The sequence below is a fragment of the Ascidiella aspersa genome, chromosome 2 (genome assembly GCF_963924565.1).
Source record: "Ascidiella aspersa chromosome 2, kaAscAspe10.2, whole genome shotgun sequence".
Taxonomy (NCBI): Eukaryota; Metazoa; Chordata; class Ascidiacea; order Phlebobranchia; family Ascidiidae; genus Ascidiella; species Ascidiella aspersa.
The window spans coordinates 24,346,171-24,365,304 of record NC_139448.1 but is presented as its reverse complement, the minus strand read 5'-3'; the positions used below and the strand labels follow the sequence as shown (position 1 = coordinate 24,365,304).

At 35.1% G+C, this 19,134-nt stretch overlaps 1 protein-coding gene across 1 annotated transcript; it reads right to left on the bottom strand.

Moving 5' to 3' along the window:
* Window positions 1–3,524: 3,524 nt before the first annotated feature.
* Window positions 3,525–10,218, bottom strand: LOC146164429 (uncharacterized). The gene is made up of 8 exons (XM_083381827.1): window positions 10,059–10,218; window positions 7,953–8,081; window positions 7,483–7,659; window positions 6,310–6,418; window positions 5,939–6,053; window positions 5,237–5,517; window positions 4,908–5,092; window positions 3,525–4,733 (listed from the first exon to the last, which is right to left on the bottom strand). The coding sequence occupies exons 1-8, from the start codon at window positions 10,117–10,119 to the stop codon at window positions 4,621–4,623; spliced, it is 1,170 nt and encodes a 389-aa protein (XP_083237953.1). The 5' UTR covers window positions 10,120–10,218; the 3' UTR covers window positions 3,525–4,620.
* Window positions 10,219–19,134: the final 8,916 nt, after the last annotated feature.

Genomic DNA, 19,134 nt, shown 5'->3' with positions numbered 1-19,134 from the left:
GTTATTAATCCTATCTCATACTTTTTGTTACCTTTTCTGAACTTTAATGAATATTTTCAATTTATCTACGCCGGGAGTTTACCTAAAGGTCCAAATCAGTGCATTGCCACGACCTCAAGGTCTAAAAGTCTAGACTTTTCTGCCATTGGATGCCCTGATTGTCGTAGACCTTTTTGCTTAGAAATGCACTGATTTCTAACGGATCGGGTGGAATATATATAGGCACAGGTTTCGTCGTTCTAAAAATGCCGATTTTTGCGTTAATTATACAGTATTAGGTTTTTTTCTCTTCCAAATGATTAGAGTATGGCTTGCAGCCTTAGAAACCATTAAAAGTAACAAATGTTAATAAATAGTCGGAAAACGCTGTTACTAGCACCTTCCTCCATAAGCCGTAATGCAAAATTTACGCACTTTAGGACCTTTTCAAGATGGAGTTTCAGCGTTCTAATTGGCTTCAATTTTCAACCACTAGTTGCGCTATCCAGGTTTTATAGAGATCAGTGGTTCGTTTACGTTTAGTATTCTATGCCGTGAATGTCGATCACTGATCTCTACGGTTTGTCGGTGGCTTTATCACAGTTTGCTACACTTTATTCCATGGATCAGCGTTTTTATTAGCATTTTACTTCGGACAGATACCGGCTTAATACTCCTATATTTTTTACTTCGACCTGTTTTTACAAATTATTTTTTTATGAATAAGGCAGGGAATCAAACCGAACTCGAACTGGCTTGGGGCTTACTTTTTCCCGACCCTTAGCAGAACTCAAACCAAAACAAAAGTAGTTCACTTAAGAATAAAGTCACAACTTTAAAGAGGCATATTAATTGTACCACACAATAAAGTATTTGGCGCAAATGAAGTTTATAATACAAATAAGGTCTTATGCAATGCAGACTGTAGACCAGTGGTTCTCAACCTTTTTGTACCCGTGGCCCCTTTTTGATGCTTTTATAGATGTAGTTGATAATGAGTACTCATTTAATTGCCTTTTGTGTCGCGATGTACCAAACTTACAACTACAATGTAGATGCTACATTCAAATTGAAATGTTCATCTTCTGCTTCTAACATACGAGTAACAGACAAGACTTTATTCGATACTGCAATTCATAATAACGAAATCTGCTTCAGTCACAAAAGCACTCGAGTTTGATGTCTGGGTAAAAGCCATAAAAGCCATTTTATATTGATTGAACACGCTATTTACAGACGAGAATCAGTTAACAAAATTTCTGCGAACAAAGAAGGATTTACGTCATTAATTCTTAAGGGCTCTGCACACCAGACGCGGTTGACGGTGACGGCTGGCGATAAGCGGCGGCAACGGTTAATCGCGTTTCTTCCGCGCGACGTTTGCACAAAAACGGCGTTCACACCAGCTGTGCGTTTGGCGCCAACGCGGCGACGAAGAAGTGTTTTTGTCTTGCAAACACAGCGGGATAGGAAATGGATCATCTTGTACTGAACAAAGGCTTTGCCAAAGTCAAAAGGGCACGAAAAGTAACGACAAGGGCGGATCCCTCAAAACCTTCTTTGCACTTATTTCTGACACGAAACATACAATTTTTACGTCAAAACGCGATTGCGAAACAGCCTCTGACTTCAGTTAAATGACAACAGTTTTGGGAAACTGATTTATGTTTACACCGCGGCGTGGATCGGCGTTTTGAAAACATATGCAAACGGATGTTAATGCCTTGACGCATAAAAATTGGTGTCAAAAAATTGAATCTTGCCCATTTGCTGCAAGAATAACGCAAACATTGAAAGGGATTGCAAAGAATTTAGGCCATAGATTTTTACTGAAAATTTTCCGTTACGACACAGCGATTAAAACAAAAATTCTCTGTAGCAAAACAACAATTAACGAAGTGGCTGCTATACTTTAAAATAGTCGCGGACCGCGATTAACCAAGCCTGAGGGGTTAAGTCTGTCGGCTCGCGTATACCGTATCGTATAGTCACCTTATGAAGATGGAATACATTTAAAATGTTTTTCAATGTAATTGAAAACTTAATTTGATAGTATAATAAACTGAACGACAATTTCAAAATCTCACTACAGCTTTTGTTAATTTTGTAAATGCCGATTTCGCGCTAATTAAACAATTTTAGGTTTTTTCTCTTCCAAATGATTAGACTATAGTTGGCAACCGACACATCCATCAAATTGAGGTAAAAAGTGTTCATAAATGGCCGTGAAACGCTAACTAGCACCTTTCTCCATAAGCCGTATTGCAAATTTTAAGCACTTTTGGTCCTCCTCAAGATGACGGACGCGCTTTCTAATTGGCTTCAATTTTCTACCACTATAGCTACGCATCAAGCTTTCGTAGAGAAGCCTATAACTTTGAGCTACTATAAATCGCATGAAAAAAAATAGATGACGTCACAGAGTTTAGGTCATAATGTGACGTCACAAACTTACGTCAACACGTGGCGTCACAAAGTTAATCTAAACTTGACATCATAAAAAAAAAAAAATCTTTAGAAAACTATACACATTTCGTTCATTTATTAAAGTTCTAGGTTGGATTTAGTGTGTACTTTCAATACTAGAGCTATACTTAACAAAGATGTTATCAACTCGCGCAATTTGATGTTATCGACTCGCGCGATTATATTGTTTAAGTCGCCAAAACTTTCATTTTAGATGGTGCGAGTAGACGCAGTACGTTGCCTTTGAGTTAAAACAAAATTCTCCAAATAGGTCAAGACGTACTAGAAAAAAAAGGCATTTAGGTAGTTAAAATAGGCAAAACAAAACAGTTTGGGGGAAGGATAGCCACATGGCCGCGCGATTTTTTTTTGCCGTAAGCTAAAAAGTGATCTGTTCGAGAATCACTAATTATTGTGACCAACAACTCTTTTAGAATATGGAGCTTCAAGTTTTTTTTCTGATGCATATGTTCGGAATCCTACCACAACTCAGCCCTTCCCATAATTGTTTATAATATTTACAAATTTAACAAAATTCCGTTAAAAAATGGACTCTGTGCACCTTCACAGAATGATAGACTGGCTGTCAAATACATCATGCTTGTCGTTAAAACTCATGATAATTGGGCATAAAAAATTTCGAAAGAATGTAAAAATAAAAACGTATTTGGAATACTTTTAGAAGCAGCTGAGATAAGTTTTATCATTTATCCGCTTTAAGTTGACAAAAATTGTAATTTAAATAGGGCCGGCATAGTATTAATGTTTTTTTGATATTTGAAAACTGGGAAACATTCCGAAAAGTGTGCAAACGCATTTGGTAGTTTTCCAAACTTTCGTGATAGAGCGCCACATGCACGGCGCCTTAAAGCTGAAACAATTCCCTTTAACATGCTAAAACACACTACCATAAGCCAAATAGGATTCCCGCCAAAAGCGATATTTGCGGTTGGTCGTTTAAACAGGTAAAATGTCCAAAAGTGCATTTAATACAAAATGACCTGTGTATTGAACGAAAATGCTGCGAAAAATAAGTATACGTAAAGATTCTTCGGAAAGAAAAGTTTACTTGGTTTCTTTAAATAAAATATTGTGCAATAAATCTAACGGAATGCCCCGGCTGTACCGGTGGGATTTTTTTACGACCTTGACTTCTATCTATACAACGGCAATCGGTTAAGTTCGTTAGTATAGCTGTCAATCACGCAGCTAATTAAAACTGAACTACGAAAACGCAGCCTAGTATAAAACTAGTAGCTCTAATTAACATCAAAATGACAGCCATCTCGTTCGAGGTTCGAATCTGTTTTTTTACAATTAAGGTTTAAAGTGCTTGTGTAAAACCTTCAACAAATTTCAAAACACCGCTTTTTGGTGATATCAGGTTTTGGAAAAAAATATAGATAAACTCTCAAATTCTGTTGTTTTTTACGATGATAAGAAACCTTGAATACGACAGAGCATTATACTAAACACTAACTAGGCTATAAAAGAACAAGTGTTTTACTTTGGTAACAAGGTACAATACAGGTTATATATACAAAGCATCATGTATTTCACGGCTACATTCTATATTCCTAACGTGATCAGATTTTAGGCCTACATATCTTGCTGAGAAAAGTGAAAATGAGTACGGTACAAAATACGTGCTTTAAAACATACGCAGCCAAATACATAAAAAGATATAAAAAAAACGTGTTCATGTACTTCTATAAATGTAAATTATGTTTAACAGTGACAAAAATGCTTTAACACATGAGCCGATCATTTCTTTTGCACTGAGAACCATTCCAGGATGTATATGCTGGTATTTGTTTTAGAGATCGACCTTAAATTAATGTTTCGCCAAAAAACATAATTTACAAGACAAATTTCTAGAACGGATAAGACATTTCCTTGAAAGGAGGGTCACTGATGTGAAAATTACCATGAAGAAATCTGCTGTTTCTGCTGTTGGTCAGATAAAATGTATAAATTTTATCCTAAGCTAATTTAAAATTGTTGGTAGAACTATCGTATATTTAAAGACAAAAAATCGCAACGGAAATTTACAGCTCTGGATCAAAAGAAATCGTGGGATTTTCCTGAATCACATGAAAAGCAAGTCATAATTAAATACTGGTATAGATTACATAATCGATTGTAAAATTAAACATCACTACATATTACAAATTATTACAAGACCAATGCTGAGGCGACTGAAAGAACCCCAGCGTAAAACGAGTAAACAATCTCCCTGTGTAGATTCACTGCCGAGGAAGTTGTGGTCATTGCTACTGTAGTTGCATCTGAAAACAAATTTGCAGATCATGAGGACTATATCGTATTTAAAAAAATAAACTCGATAGTGGCATTTAAGTAATTTTCTCGACCCAAAAACTACCGTTTAAAACATAAAATATCGTTATACAATACAGTACCAACTGATTCATCAATGCCTAAATTACACATTTCAAATATACCAGTGCAGCCTGGAAGCTGGAAGGAAAGTAGATAGCTTTCAACGATGTTGAAAGCCGTTTCGATATCATCATAGAGGGGTGTGTAAGGTCCAGGTATTAAACCCTTGATGAGCAGTAGTGCGGCGGTTTTGCTGCAACGTGTCTGCCAGGCGTTTTTAACTTGAATCAAAATAGCATCTACTTCGCTGTGAACAACAAAAAGTATGATATTCTTATGGCATGGAACGGAAAGTAAATCCAATAGATTTTTAACCGGTTAGGATTACTTAATAAAAGTTGTATCTAATAAAGTGTAATTATTTTGCCTGCCCAAAAACTATTTAACTTACGTGCAAAGTTCATCGTGTGAAGAGGCAGCAAGAATTTTTGGTAGAGCGTCAATTGACCATTTTATCAGGTCGTTTAAGATGTTATTATCGCATACTGGTTCCCCCAAGGTCAGGTTAAGGTTAACAGTGTTTATTAGATCCGTTAGATTTTGCAACAGAACTGCATTGTTATTAAGGCAAACAGCTTGAAGAATTTGCTCTTTTAGAGTGTCGCTTAAGTTGGGGATAAGGCTAAAAATAGCATCGATATTATTGAAATTCGCTGCATACTGAAGCACCATCTACAAAAAAATACGTTAACCTATTAGAAAAAATGAATAAAATGGGTGAATGGTATTTACATAAAGAAATATAACATGTTAAGTAGCCTATATTGCATTTTTATATAGTGTCGTAATGTTGTAAAAATATATTGTAGTTCGTAGCTAATGCATTGTGATTTTACTGAATTTCGCGTATGAAATACCTTAATATAATATCCAAGTTCCACACACAAAAAATATAAACATTTTACTCGTAAATCACATTTAAGGAAATATCTCCTGCCCAATTTACTAAATTCCCAAATCATCGCAAGTGTGTGTAGCACAACGCAATTACAATTAAATTTGTCTCCAATCCAAGTTACAATTAGTTTTTACAATTGTATGCGTTCCAAACAGGTTAAAATAATTTTTTTGTTTACTTTAAAACATTACTTGCCGGGTATTGCGAAGATAATGCAAACGGAATAGAATCTAAAATGGAAGGGCAATGTTGACCCAGGCACTTGTTGAGCAGTGTAATGCCGCATGTCATCCCATTGTTAATATGAACTCTGAGAAAACAAAAACAAAAAAGGTAGGTTATGCAATTGAATATCTCGCCCTAGTTAAATGTTTGATGTATTCCACCTTGTCAAATTGCCCATCTTGCTTACTTTTTAATCAGGCGTAATGTGATTCAATATGTTATGATACATTGGTCGGTAAAGTTATGATATTAAAATGACCTTAATTACGGTTTGTCGACCAATATTAATTACGGTTTGTACACTTGACGTTTGAGTATTTTATCACCTTTTGTTGACTTACTTGCAAGTTGCAGTCCCATCAGAGTATGGCAAACCTTTCACGAAGGAATTGAGGCATTGATCGACAGCGAAAGCTTCTTTAAGTGTGCAACCGGGAAGGATTTGTATATCTAAAATGGTAAATCAAAACTTGAGATTTCAAGGTCCATTTAACATAACTTTTATAAATTTGACATTTTGTAACTTTGTTATTGTAGCTCGTCGTTAAAAACAGTGATTTTAAACAATAAAGCTCGAACTTGAATAAAGATATGGTTTAATAGCAGTTTAATGTTGAAAATTCACATGAAAGGCTTGTCAGTGTGGTAGCAAGAGCATATTTTTCAGCGTGATTTCTTTGTAAACATTAAAATGTATTTGCTTTAGTTTACTTTATTAAGCACGTAAAATAATCACACAAAAACACAAATTACAACCAAAGGTTAATGTTAATTCACACCGAGAAAGGTGCGAGAAACTGCTAGAAAAATCGTCTGAACAACCATGACTAACACGTCACAATGACGTAATGTGTAGCCTACTTGGTTCGGGCTACAAAGTTCAAAACTCCTATAGACATATATGCCTATACTGGGAGTGGCAAAAAAAGTTAAAAAAATATATAAATAAATAAATATATAAATAAATAAATAAAGCTGTTATCGTTTTGGATGTAACAAGGCTAGCCTAATAGCACACCGTTTTTTCTTTTTCCTTTATATAAATGTAATGTATTTGCTTTGAACCAGTGTTAGAAATAATCTCTTAAGAAGTTTTCATATCGCGAAAAGAAGGGAGATAAATCGAAAATATTTATATAAAATATATATATATAAATTAGCTATATTAATTATAGTCGGTCAGAAATGTAAATTACACAACAAGTGATTAATTTATTCCTGTTGTTCGGTCCTTAAATTTCATACCTCTAAAATTAAAACATAAAAATATGGCCTTGTAAGTAATAACAAGTATATGGCCTTTTAAGTAAAGTAAGAAAATGACATATAAGGTAAACACTAAGGAAAATACCTATAGCAAAACACTAAGAAATATACCTACAGCAAAACGCTTGAAGAAGCCAAAAGTTAAATTAGTTTCGCTTTTGCGAAGATAATAAAACTTTTTTTAGTAAACACAGTGCAAATGTTATGTATCATGTAAAATGTAACGTCAAGACAAGGAAACAACCAACCGTCAGTGGGTGGCGTTGCGGAGCATCCGGCTGGAAGAATCCAGTTGTTGCAAGTAAATGTGTTACATTGACTTGTGTCGCACGTGCCGTAGGTGCTAACTTGGAAATCGGTTGCAGTTTGTTGACATGTGGGGGTTGGGGTTGCTGGCGTAACACAAGATCCAAATTCCCAAAACGCTGTTTAAAAAAGTATATCACTTGAAAGAATTGTGCAACCCAAAACTGTATAAATAGCTATAGGTGTTTTAATTGGACATTTCAAAAGTTCAATGCTATCCGTTTGCAAACAATGAACTTACATAAACACCGTAATTATGCAACAGTTTCTCAAGGCCTGTACATTCCAAACAGTGTAGGTATATACTCATTGAATAGTGTAAACAGTTTGCTTTTTTATTAACTTTACTTTTAGCAGATTACGCCCCGATGTTTTGCAATGTTGTTTACTTTTACCTTTGGCTTTCACCTACCTCCGGCACCAAGGTTGTAAACAGAATTTTTGCATTTTTGGGTTGTATCATTGCATATTTGACCCTGCCAGTTGTTGAACACGCCGGAAGAATTGGTGGTTCTTTGACCGCTCAAACAAACAAGTTGGGCTGAAATATTTTAAAAAGTGCCATTATAGTACGTGGGAATATAATAAGTATTGGTGTATGGAAACAGGAATAAAATATTGCATAGAATGCTAGACCAAATCAAACGTTTGTGCTGAGGTAACCCAGTTTCGACTTTTTAGCACTCGCAAGTTATTACTAACGCATAAGGGTGGCGTCTTAGTAATAAATGCACTTCTATCAGTTATTCTTTTAATAGGATGCAGAACTAGTGAAATTGAACACTAAATCTATTGTAATAAAAACAGAATTTGGAGTTTGCTTCCTTCCCTAAACATGTAAATGCGACGAAGCGGAACGGCCGTGCGAAACAGCATATTCACGAGAACAAAATCCTTGACTTTAAATATTTTTTTAAATTAAACTGATTTTAAATTAAGAGTAGGGATATCGGATACTTGGCATTTTATTCCGACACCGATATCCGACATTTTAGACAAAAAAAATCACAATCTGATCCGATCCAAAATTACGTCATTTCTATGCTCAAACAAGTAATACAATGAAATTGAAACGTTTAACGGCAATTAACGGCAAAAAAAAATTAAAAAAAAAATAGGATTTATTGTTCGTGTCCATTACAAACAAATACAATAAAAAAATAGTATTTATTCGGTTTAAGTACACTACAGCTTACGATACATGAATGGGTAATGTAGCTTGATAATGAACCCAAAGCCAAAAAGGTCGAGTAAATCGACCTCGTCGTGATACCTACTTGTATTATCATCATTTTGTCGAGTTTATAAATCGCATAGTGCAACACATCAACACATGCTATGGTAAATGCATAGCTCTTTTGGGCGGGTAAAAACATAGGAAAAACGGATAGAAGTTAAAAAAATATTTACGTTTAGTTAAAGTAAATAAAGATATAGTTTAAGTGTGGTCAAGGTTTGATCCTCCTCGGACGTTCAAATGTATTTAAATTAATAAAAACTGAAAAAGTAATAAACTGAAAAGTTCTAATATAGCGTATGCCGCACGCGGGTCGGACAGACAAAAAACAAACAAACATTTTGAATGCCAGTAATAAAATTACCTATTTTAAACACGGTGTTTGAAGGGGGTGTGCTCTTAAGCAGTGTACATAATGAGTCACTAAATGGGTTACTTGCTTGATATTTTTACTAGATATCGAACATCGAAATCCGAATTCTCTCCACGGCTGAGAAAATTAGCTTTATGCAATTTAATGGAATGACGTGACCGTTTTGCAAGCCATGTGTTATCAACTTGTAGCCATACAAACTATGGTCTGATGTGGCGGAGTTGTGCACCACGTTCTGGTTACTAGGAACATAGAAACTAGTAATAAGGCTATTTAATCAACAAAATGCCGGCATTTTATCATATAGTTTAGATCAGGGGTCGGCAACTTTTTTCTAGTCGCGGGCCACCAAACGTAAAAAAACGGATGTAGAAGGTTTATTCGCGCGAAGCGCGAAAGTATTTCGCACTCAAGTAGTTAAAATAGTCAAAAAGTATTTTAAATGGACTCGTGCTTAGTTTGTCAAAGAGGCGGCGGGATCTGGCCCGCCAATGTGGAAGTACGGCATTGGACACCAGAAAAGATTCACGCTTTGTTTAATATAAGTATAAATACCCATTTTTTGGATTGGATTTGCAAAACTGTTATAGTTTAAAAGCCCAATTTTTAGAATGGGTTTGCAAAAAAAATTTAACTTAGTTGAAGTACGGCATCGGACACCACAAAAAGAATCACGCTTTGTTTAATATAAGTATTTTGGATTGGGTTTGCAAAAAAATTATAGTGAAAAGCAATAAATTCGCGTTAGGAACAAAATAAATTTTATGTCGAGGAAAATATAAAATAACATATTAGTTACAGGTACGACGTACATACAATAGCTATTTTATCAGAAAGCCGTTTTGGATCGTCCTGATTCACTTTACCACAGTGTTAAAGTAAAACGCCTTACTCATTTTCTACCATACCTTGAGAGTGACAAATGGCAACCACAGAGAACATAAAAATATAGGCTGTCTTCATCGCCATTACGAAATGATGGTCAATTGAATAATTTAATTTAAAAATAGTACAAATATACTACTTTTTCTGCAAAAAAGTGATTACCGATAATGTACATAATTTCGTTTGACTGAAGTATTTAAAGTTTAAAGCATAGCTCTTCTTTAATAAAATTAATAAACAGTTTGCTACAAATGCTGTGTAGACCTACAATAAATTACAAAGAATATTGACACAGATTACTTCACACTAATATTTCATAACCTTAATATATATATATATATATATATATATAAATAAGTAAACTAATTATTTTGGCCTTCAACTAGAATTTAGCCTGTTCATTGCTGTGCTGACTAAAGATAGGTGAAACACATATATAGCTGGTGCTGGGACTTTCCGAAATAAGTCGACAAAGGGCCTTTCTTCATACAGAGGAATAGAGTGACTCAAGCTTGAAAAACACTTACTCTGGATAAACAATAAACCTTTATTATATTTTATTTGGATTGGGCGTCGTACGTTTTGACGAGCGAGTCGACTGCTAACTTTGTTTGGATATTTTGTTTTTTGCTGGCAATTGTTATTACATCAGGCTCCTAATTTTATTATCTATAAAGAAGCCTGCGGAGTCGGTTAAAAATAACTCGACTCCAACTCTCGAGTTCGACTCGGACCAAATGTGCAATTTCGTCAAATTCTGAGTCCGGCTGCCACTCTACAGCCTTTATTTCACCCATGTACGGAACTAAATTAAAGTGGATTTTCAACTATCCCCTCATAGGGGTGTCATATATCTCATCCACCCACAAACCATTGCTGGAAAATATCCACCATATGCTATTCCGCCTTTTCAATTTGCAGTTGGCGGCGTTATCAGTTTTAAAATTGTTACTGCGCACGTCGGACTCGCGACTCGGGACAGGCAGTCCGACTTTAGCAAAACAAATCGACTACGGTACGAGTCCCAAATCTAACTCCGACTCCACAGCCCTGCTTTAAAATACGATGTGCTTAATAAGACAGGCCTAAATAAAAAAAAAAATAAAATAGGCCCTTTTATGTTGTAAATTATAAAAACACACGGTATGTTAGTTAGAGTTCGATGGAAACATAGAATAAGGCCTGAAAGCAACAACAACTAACTCGGAATAAATCCACAATTTAACGGAATAAGACCTAAATAGACAAAATAACGCTCAAAAGAGACGGTTAAGGGACATCTTCTTGGCGTCGGCCGTTTTGGTGTCGACGTTTGGGTGCCGTAGTTTAAAATGCCGTTAGGGCCCCGCTGTTTTGGCACTGCATTGGTTGCCTCTGTTTGGGGTTAGGTGCGAGTAATGGGTAGAATAAGAATTTGGTTTATGGTTCAAATTATTAGGGGAGTTAGTGTTGAAGTTATGGGTGGAGTTTGGGGTTAAGTAAAAGGTTTTAAAGGCCTTATTCTTGCAATTTAGGCCTTAATCGGACAAATTTAGGTCTTATTTTGATTTAAACGTTATTACAAGTATTAGGTTTTAGTCCTATTTTAGTCTTATTCCGAACTGTTTTTTATACCGAAGTTGATGTTGTTTCAATTGCTCTCTTATGGCGAAAGCCCCGCTAGATACATGTTGCAATAGTTCCTCTTTCTTTGTTAGCGAAAAGCCAACATAAACCATTGGAACTTCAATACCGGTAGGGGTTACGAATCCAGTCAAATTGCTTAGTGTTTATTCACAGAAAATAGTGATTAGAGTTATTTACAAACATAATCCTTTATTAAAAAAGATAAACCTGAATGGTCATCTTTGATTAAAGAATCATCTCCAAATAGCCTAATTTAACTCCTTTTCCAAATCCCTATTTTTTTAAAAAAAGCTTTAATTTTATCTGTGGATGAGTGTTTTCAATTTGATTCTGCATTGACAATTCTAAACTATTCAAATGTTGGAATATGTCATTTAAATTTTTAACTTTGAATTCCAGAATTGACCAACGCCATAATAAAACCCAATACTTTTTCGGTATAAGATCCAAGTGGCCTAAATAACATCCTCATCCGCAGGAAATGGATATAAAACCCCGCCTTATAAGGGCCATGTTTTTTTAACGGCGGTGTTTGTAGACGCTGTTTTAAAACTGGATTGTTGGTCCGATAGGGGTTTGGGTATGTTATCTATTGGTCCTTTATCGATCTTATTCCGAACTGTCCTTTATTCCGATGTTGATGTTATTTTAATTTTGGTCTTATTGCTGGAATCCACTTTTAGTCGCAAATTCTAAAATAATACAGAATTTTTGTAACATTTTTTCCCATTGTCTCGCGGCGCACCGGTTGAGAAACGCTGATCTAACGAGCGTATGTAATATTCTTTCCTTATGCGCCAAACTGTTGTTTTGTCTATGACTAGCTGTTCGTGTTACGTCATAATGCCCCTAAAGTGGCGTGCTGTTCACTGCGTTGAAGCAGGTCATTCTACATTAAACGATTTCGGCCGTCCGCGAAACGAACAGATTAAGCGGCGAACGGATTGAAAACCACTCCTTTTGACCGATTAAGAAACGAAAGAACTTAATTCATTCCCGCACCAAAACGAGAGAGAATGAATTAACGAAACAGATTCGAATCCGGCTTAAACGTGCATATAAACGGGCTTGATGATCATTCATAATTGTGTAAACAGATACTCCTATTAATGAATTTCAAAGCCAAAATGGTTGATTAGATCGACATTATCTTGAGTAAGATGATTTGATACGTATCATCAAGATGATGTCGATCTAATCGATGTTTTTGTCATTGAAATTCATTATCAAGCTACATTTCGTGCATATAGTGTACCAAAGTACTCTAATTCTTCTATAACTGTGGATGACACTCCTCAGTAGGCCCACGAGCGAAACAATCTAGGCCGTGCAACAAAAAGAAGTTGAGTTTCGGCAAAAGCATGGCTAATCATTGTGAACTAACATGTAATTTTTAGATTATTATCACATCACCGTAAGCAACAGAAAACATCTTTGTTAGTACCAAAATTAAGTCATTCAATCTTTATGTTGATTTGATGCTCTCTGTGTCTAGCTTGAATCATATTGCTCGCCGCGGTAGAATTACAGCATTAGTTGAATAGTTTAACATAACATTATGGAAAAACAAACATGCACAAGGAAATTTAATATGGTATGAATCGCGCAAAGAAACACATATTCTGCTTAACTTCCGTCGCCAACTTTGATTTAATAACCAAATAAATATAGCTTTTCACATTCAAGCATCAGGAATTAAAAAAAAATTAAATACTTTTAGTTTAAATTTAGTAGTGGTATAAAGTTTTCGAAACTAACGTTTTTGAAGGGAATTTTAAGGAAAGAAAGTTAACCAACGCAAAAAGTGTACTATTCATACAACTTCCCTTAGATACCACGCGAATCGTATTGTTAACTACTGAAGCGGTTACAAACAATAAACAAAGTCAGTATTGGTTTAGGATAGTGCACAAAAGGTTTTCATTTGTATATGGTTAGTGTTTTCTTCTTTAAAACACACCAAACCGGTAAGCAATGTTTAAAAACATCAAACGTGTACCATTAAAAGCGACCCTTGTGCCGACAAAACCTTCTTTAAATTTTCGTAAATGTCTTGAAAAATTTTTTTAAACTTTCGTTACTAAAATCTATATCATAGCGTTTACCTAAACTTGTGTCGCCTAGTTTATTGCTTTTTGTTAAAGTGTCTTTATATTCGAAATTAATTCAAAATAAAACGACTAGAACAAATTATTCTCTGAGCTCGTAATAACTTCTGTCTGCCTATTGCCTGAATTTGACAAAATAATCTCACTACAAACCATCCATTGTATCACACCTCACTGTAGCGTGGAAAATTACCGAATGTTTTTGTGAGTCATGGAAAAAATCCTCTTTTTTTAATGTCTTGTCTTAACATTGCGCAAGGAGAAATTCCTTCAGGTAGTTTCGCTTTCGATCCTTGGTTGAAAATGTTACGCTAAAACTTGTCTGGAATTTCATTGTTATAAACGGTACCTACATCGTCGTGCATCGTAAACTAGCTATCGTTAAAAGTGTTGAGACCTTATAAATTACTCTTCTATTCGTCTCCTAGAGAGAAATTGAAAATTGGATCCTATTGATTTATTTTGTATTTTTTTTTTTATAAATTTGTAACAGTTGCTGCACAGCCCAAAAAACGTATGGCATCACACCTTTCTTAGGAACTAACATACTGACCTTTATCTCGGAAAATATTTCGAACTTACTTGTTGTATTGCCTGGAGGATGTTAGCAAAGCCGTTTGAATGGTTGTTTGCACTGAGCTACACCAAATTAAACAATGTGGTATAATGTACAATAAGCAAAGCATCATTATATTTCAAGATCTTGCCAAATAATTAAGACTTTAGCTGTCGTTCTGCTGGGTCTTCTGTACCAGCAATACGAAAGTCTGGGTCTTTCTATACCGCGATGTAACCACCACAACGCTTTCTGAATGGTATGACACCTGGTGAACCTAAAAAGTCTCTTTGTAAAGCGTATTTGTCTCTCAGTCATTGTAAAAATAAAAAAGAACATCCTACAGAAACCCCCCTATAATAGGTTGTGGAAACAACATGTTTATTAACGCGTGGGGTAATTAAATAAAAGGGAACGGGGTAATTAAATAAAAGGGAAGTGGCTTGTATTACCACGCAGGCAAACATTCTTGTGCCGTAAACAAAGGGTTTGTGACTTAAATTACGTTAAAAGTGCTCTTTGTGCGAGGTGGGCGGTTAACATTTTATCAAGTTGCACGGCCTGATTAGGTTTTGATGGACCTGGAGCTATATGCTATTGCTAGTGCAGTTGTTCCAAACCTTTTTTGGCTTGCGGCACCCTACAGGAATTTTAAATAGTTCGCGCTCACATTTGTCCTGAGTGTTTAACTGTAACGTTACAATAAACGATATTGAAACGGCACATTAACTGTGCAACAAGGTTGAATTTTTTTTAAATTTAGGGCACTTGCATCAAATATACAGCAGAATGGTCTAGAAATGCTAGTTTTAAGGTCGGCCAATTGAAGTTTAAAAAAAGTTATATATTAAATTATATATACATATTTGGCCGAAAGGCTTGTCAGTAAAAAAAAAAGAATTAAAACAGTCCTATACAATAAAATTTATCATGATCGCAATGCGTGGGCACGGCAATATTTTTTGGATCGCGTTGCAATATTATAAATGCTTCAAATGCTTACTGCAGCCCATTTATATCCAAGCTTTGATTTGTGCTCGGCAGTAAGTAAGCTGTTAAAAAATAAAATTTTGTAATATTGTGCCAAAAGCAAAATATCCGACTGTAAAATAGATAAAACGAACACCCGTATATCTTATTATAAGACACTGAATTCTTGATTTATGTGTCATAATAAATTTTTGGGCGAAATTGGTTAGAATAATCTAATTGGTATGTGACTCCAGATTGGGTGGCAATGCCGTTTAAGCTATTCTTATGTTGAATTGCATTAGAATGGCAAAGTAATAGTTAAAATGCTTGATTTAGGGGTAGGCAACCTTGTTTCAAAAAAAAAAAAAAAAAAAAAAACCGTCCATCAAAAAAAAACAACGAACACGGCAAACTGTAACATCAGTAGTTTCAATAGAACTGTTGTAAACAATGCAACTTTACATAAATTACCTTGATAAAAACTAAACTGTGTGTTCGGTAAAGCTGTCTTCCGTTTTGGCGATTTAGCAGACGTTTGTGCAAATTTTTTCTGTTAAGCAAACCTACAGTTTGTCTATGTAATCGAAAAACATTTTACATATTTTTTCTAATTTTTCAGGCACTTATAAACAAAAAATGCTCGAAATTTGATGTTGTAATTTCGTTTTACTGTACACTTAAAATAAAATAAAACAAGACTTCGGTGATCGGTTGTTGTATATTTCGCTAGGGGTTATAGCGCGGTGCTACTATTTTTTACCAGGGGTGCAGAATCACCTCAATTAATATCCTTTTGTTCCTCTAAGTTAATTTTTATCAGATTCTGCAAAATTGTGCTCTTGAGCAAACATACGATTTGTTTATATAATTGAAATTTTTTTACATTGTTTCTAATTTTTTTGGGCACTTTAAAAACAAAAAGATGGCTTAAATTTAAGTTTTTGCCCCCTAAAACACCCCCTCGTTTTTCCTTGTTATGAAATGTTTACATTTTTTTAAAGTTTAAAAAATGATAACGGTGGTGAAATTTTCCGATATTTAGGTCATTCATTTATATCAGGGGTGGGCAACTTACGGCCCGCGGGCCAGATCCGGCCCGCCAACACCAATAATCCGGCCCGCGACCTATTTGACAAACTGGGCACGAAGTCATTCTCCATATTTCTGGCTGATTCAACTACGAAAAAGAAAATATTTTTTTCCGCTTTGGGTTAATCTTGTTCCTCCATCCAGTGTAAATCGCAAAACGCCCTAGTTTATCCTTGATTAACTGCCATTGCAGTTATAATAAGATGCGTAAAAGTCTACACATTTAACATTAACGGCCCGCTGAGACCTTTTTTAGTTTGGTTTTTGGCCTTTGCTTTTTGACCCTCCAGACAATACCAGAGGGATCAGAGTAAACATTTTGTTACCTTAATCTGTGTATGCCATGTATCCATCGGGAATTTAAATATCAGACTTTTTTACATTTTTTAAAACCAAAATTACCAAACTAGTGACACTTTTGTCCCACTAAAAAGGAACCCCTGTGATTCCGGGACCTAAATTTAATTTTTTTACTGCTTAAACTATTTTTTTTACTGTTTAAATAACTTTGTAAGGGGCACAGCGCCAGGTTGTGGACACAAAGAAAAGGTAAAATAAGCATCTTTATTTGTTTCTTCTTATTGTTGCCTTAAATGTTTCGTTTATTGTTATGCCGCTGGAAGTTTGTCTCTCGACCTTCGTGTTGCCGAACTGTTATGTTTACAACGTTTATTGAATTTTAAGTAGTCACCTTTATTTTTTGTGCTCTATATATTTGTTTATTTTCTGTTTATTCTTTGTGTATTTTTATCTCAGCGCGAACGGAAAATAGAACACTACAGATACTGGTATCACCCAGTTCTAAGCTAGATATAGCCTATATTGCACAGCAACAACATTGCGCATGGCTACAATAAAGCGAACTTTTATTGGGCTATACACTAAGGTCTAAGGAATAGGATTGAACATTGATGGAATCTGTAATTTATTTAAGGGGAAACGGTAAAAACATGACGGTATAAAATAGGTCTGCGGGCCGGAACCTGCCCAATAGTACAATTCATTCCGGTCCCCCAAAAAATGGACACAGGCCATTTTACTCAACGTTTGAACTGTGTGCATACCCTGGAAATACCAAAAGTATCGCCAACTTAGTATGCAGCAATGCATTTCATGGCGCTTTCGACGGATTTTATCGCTATTCCCCTTTTCAATGAAACTAATCGCTTTACTTGAAGTGTTTGGGGAAATTAAATGCCAAGCAAAATTTAAAAGAACAAAAATATTTGTTGTATATTTTTAAAAACCTGAGTGAGATACAATCATTTTAATCATTTCAATCATTTCAATCCTTCACTCTTTCACTCTTTCACTCTTTCACTCTTTCACTCTTTCACTCTTTCACTCTTTCACTCTTTCACTCTTTCACTCTTTCACTCTTTCACTCTTTCACTTTTTCACTCTTTCACTCTTTCACTCTTTCACTCTTTCACTCTTTCACTCTTTCACTCTTTCACTCTTTCACTCTTTCACTCTTTCACTCTTTCACTCTTTCACTCTTTCACTCTTTCACTCTTTCACTCTTTCACTCTTTCACTCTTTCACTCTTTCACTCTTTCACTCTTTCACTCTTTCACTCTTTCACTCTTTCACTCTTTCACTCTTTCACTCTTTCACTCTTTCACTCTTTCACTCTTTCACTCTTTCACTATTTCACTCTTTCACTCTTTCACTCTTTCACTCTTTCACTCTTTCACTCTTTCACTCTTTCACTCTTTCACTCTTTCACTCTTTCACTCTTTCACTCTTTCACTCTTTCACTCTTTCACTCTTTCACTCTTTCACTCTTTCACTCTTTCACTCTTTCACTCTTTCACTCTTTCACTCTTTCACTCTTTCACTCTTTCACTCTTTCACTCTTTCACTCTTTCACTCTTTCACTCTTTCACTCTTTCACTCTTTCACTCTTTCACTCTTTCACTCTTTCACTCTTTCACTCTTTCACTCTTTCACTCTTTCACTCTTTCACTCTTTCACTCTTTCACTCTTTCACTCTTTCACTCTTTCACTCTTTCACTCTTTCACTCTTTCACTCTTTCACTCATTTTTCCTTCATATTTCACTCACATTTCAATCACATTTCACTCATTTAATTTATTTCACATTTCCCTCAAATTTATCTCACATTTAAACCACATTTCACGCACATTTCATTCACATTTCACTCACATTTCGCTCACATTTCACTCATATATGACTCACATTTCAATCACATTTCACACACATTTCACTTACATTTTACTAACATTTGACTCACATTTCATTCATTTCACTCATTTAACATTTCACATTTCACATATTTCACTCACTTTTCAATCACATTTCACTTCCATTTCACTTATATTTCACTTACGTTTCACTCATTTTGAATTTCGCACCTTTCCTAGACATTTCACTCATATTTCCCTCACATATAACTCACATTTCACTCATTTCACATTTCACATATTTCGTTCATATTTCCCTCACATTTCAATAATATTTCACTCAAAATTCAATCGCATTTCACACACATTTCACTTAAATTTCACCCACATTTCATTCATTTTACATTTCACTTAAATTTCCCTCACATTTCACTCACATTTCACATTTCACTCACATTTCACTTATTTCACATTTCTCATATTTCGCTGACATTTCACTCATATTTCACTAATATTTCACTCACATATCAATCCCATTTCACTCAAATTTCACTTACATTTGATTCACATTTCACACATTTCACATTTCACATATTTCGCT